Below are 2,884 nucleotides of genomic sequence, written 5' to 3'. Positions count from 1 at the left end.
TGGCTCCTTGCCTTTTCCTCAGCCTGGAAAGGAAATTGCAGAGAATTGGAGTAAGGTGTCTTGGTTTAGGATAAATCTGGGAAAAACTCCAAAGGGCTTTCTCTAGAAAGCAGATTCAAGTGGTCCCACGTTGTACTGGCCACAAAGATCCTGCACCTGCTGGCCAAGGAGTGCCCCAGGGTGGTGCTGGAGAACGAGGCTGTGAGGGCTGGTGAGTGCAGCTCCAGGCCTGCAGTTCTGGCTCCTTGCCTTTTCCTCAGCCTGGAAATCAAATTTGAGAATTTTAGGAAGGTGGTGTCCTGGTTTAGGGCAAATTTGGGAAAAACTCCAAAGGGTTTTTTCTAGAAAGCAGATTGAAGTGGTCCCACGTTTTACTGGCCACAAAGATCCTGCACCTGCTGGCCAAGGAGGTCCCCAGGGTGGTACTGGAGAATGAGGCTGTGAGAATTCCAGGCTTGGGATTCTGTCTCGTTGTCTTTTCCTCAGCCTGGAGATGAAATTCCAGAGAATTTTTAGTAAGGTGTCTTGGTTTAGGGTAAATTTGGGAGAAAACCTTCAAAGGGGTTTCTCTAGAAAGCAGATTCAGGTGGTCTCACATTGTACTGGCCACAAAGATCCTGCACCTGCTGGCCAAGGGGGGGCCCCAGGACTCCAGGGTGGTGCTGGAGAATGAGACTGTGAATGTTGTGAGAATTCCATGCCTGGGATTCTGGCTCCTTGCCTTTTTCTCACCCTGAAAATGAAATTCCAGATAATTTTAGAAAGGTGTCCTTGTTAGGAACACGTTTGGGAGAAAACCTCCAAAGGGGTTTCTCAAAAATCCCTTTGAGAGAGGGGAACGAGGCTGTGAGGGCTGGTGAGTGCAGCTCCAGGCCTGCAATTCTGGCTCCTTGCTTTTTTGTTAGAATCCAAAATACAAAGAACTCTCAGAACTCTGGGGCTGTAAGCCAAAGCTTAGAATTAAACACAAGATTTGATCTGAGACCTTAGAAAAACTTCCAAACTTAAGTACTAGGAGTGAGAATGTGGATTTATAGTTTAGAGCAGAGCCATGTTAAAACTAAGTAAAGTTTAGAGTTTTAAAGGTTAAGATACAGAAAAAATAAAAGTAGTTACAGAGATAAAGGGATTAGAATGCTGTACTGTGTGTGTCAACATAATTAACAAAAAAAGCTTATAGTATAACATAAATCTATAAAATACTTAAAGATTAAGTCAAAAATATAAATATCCTTATTAACAGTGTTTTATTAGTCAATAAATCCTTTAAAATTCTTATAACTAAGAATCTTGTAACCTCCTAAATCATCTACAGCAATATAAACCAAATTCACCCTTCCTACCTGTGTAAAAAATAAAAAAAAAAAAAACCACATTATCAAAAACAACTCAAAAATCCCATCTCAAATTCCTTCCAAGGTAAATTATCACACCTTTTTCTCAACCTGGAAATGAAATTTGAGATAATTGTAGTAAGGAGGTGTCCTGGTTTAGGGTAAATTTGGGGGAAAACCTTCAAGGGGCTTTCTCTAGAAAGCAGATTTCAAGCAGCCTCTCCCCAGCTGCTTTTCAGAGCTGCTAAGCTGATCTTGATCACAGAACCATTTCCCTGTGGAAATCCAGGAATAGTGGAGTCTGTCCATCTCACTGAAAGGTTTATGGTATGGAAGTGAAGAGCTGTATGAATTGAAAATTCAGGACTGTGAGGATGAGTTTGTGCTCCTCTGACACCTCCCTGTTGTCTCTGCAGCTGCTGTCAGTGCTTTGGCAAAGTTTGGGGCACAGAATGAGAACCTGCTTCCCAGCATCCTGGTGCTGCTGCAGAGGTGAGTGGGGCTGCCTGGGCCTGGGGACAAGGTCACAGCAGGCTGGGAGTGGCACTGAGGCTGGCAGTGCCAGCTGGGGAGTGGGAAAATGCTTTCCTGCCTGGCTGGAGGGAGCAGAGCACTGCTGGAGGAAGGGAAGGATCACATGGAAGTGAAGGATGGGGTTAGCCATGGGAACCTGTGATGGTAATTTGGTCTGAGGACGTTGCTCAGGGGGTAATAAATCACAGAGTCGTTAATTGCTTTGGGTTGGAAGAGCTTAAAACTCAGCCAGTGCCACCCCTGCCATGGCAGGGCTCCTTCCACTGTGCCAGGCTGCTCCAAGCCCCACCAGCCTGGCCTTAGATCTTTTCCAGGGATCCAGGGGTAGCCTCAGCTGCCAAGGCCTCCCCATCCTCACAGACAGGAATTTCATGCTCACATCCAACCTAAATCTCTTTTGGTTTGAAGTTGTTCCCCCTTGTCCTGTCAATATCTGCCCATATAAAAAGTCACCCTCCCCCTGCAGAGCTTTTCTACACGTGAGCATTTTTAACACCCCTTGAAGCAAGAAAATTCCTATCCAGGTCACTCAGGAATAACATTTGTGTTTCCAGAGTTGGGTGTTCCCGTGTCACAGCCTCATGTTTCTTCTTAACACGTGTGGTGTTAATGATTTAATTGAAATTAAACCAACTCCCGTGTTGTACAAACACATTTTTGCACAGTTTGAAAATGTCACTGCAGTATCAAAGCCAGTTTTGTCAGTGCCATTTTTAGCTCAGCTCTCTGGTGCCCGTTGGCTGGCTGACCTTGTCCCCTTGTCCCCAACCAGGTGCATGATGGACAGCGACGACGAAGTCAGGGACAGGGCGACGTTCTACTTGAATGTCCTGCAGCAGAGACAGCTGGCCCTGAATGCTGCCTACATTTTTAATGGTCAGTGGGAGAAAGCAGACCACTCAGAGCTCTTAATTCAATTTTTTAATGGCCTTAGCACTTCCCTGCCAAGTGCTCGTGGTGAGAGTGGAAGATCTAACAATCTAAAGCTGGTCCTGGACACTCCCAGGGATCCAGGG

The 2,884-nt window shown here is 45.6% G+C and overlaps 1 protein-coding gene across 1 annotated transcript in view; it reads left to right on the top strand.

The window, feature by feature from the left end:
- Nucleotides 1–2,744, top strand: part of LOC121331989 (coatomer subunit gamma-2-like) — a gene marked incomplete at both ends in the record, with an annotated part of 4,518 nt that extends 1,774 nt beyond the window's left edge. Inside the window, 3 exons of the mRNA XM_041396899.1 lie at nucleotides 199–211; nucleotides 1,751–1,826; nucleotides 2,641–2,744. Of these exons, the coding sequence (XP_041252833.1) occupies nucleotides 199–211; nucleotides 1,751–1,826; nucleotides 2,641–2,744 (193 nt within the window). The remainder of the gene's footprint in view (nucleotides 1–198; nucleotides 212–1,750; nucleotides 1,827–2,640) is intronic.
- Between the last annotated feature and the right edge of the window lie 140 nt (nucleotides 2,745–2,884).

Source organism: Onychostruthus taczanowskii, unplaced genomic scaffold (assembly GCF_017590055.1).
Source record: "Onychostruthus taczanowskii isolate IOZ18803 unplaced genomic scaffold, ASM1759005v1 scaffold1319, whole genome shotgun sequence".
Taxonomy (NCBI): Eukaryota; Metazoa; Chordata; class Aves; order Passeriformes; family Passeridae; genus Onychostruthus; species Onychostruthus taczanowskii.
The sequence above is the reverse complement of the archived record's forward strand: the minus strand, read 5'-3'. Positions and strand labels throughout refer to the sequence as shown.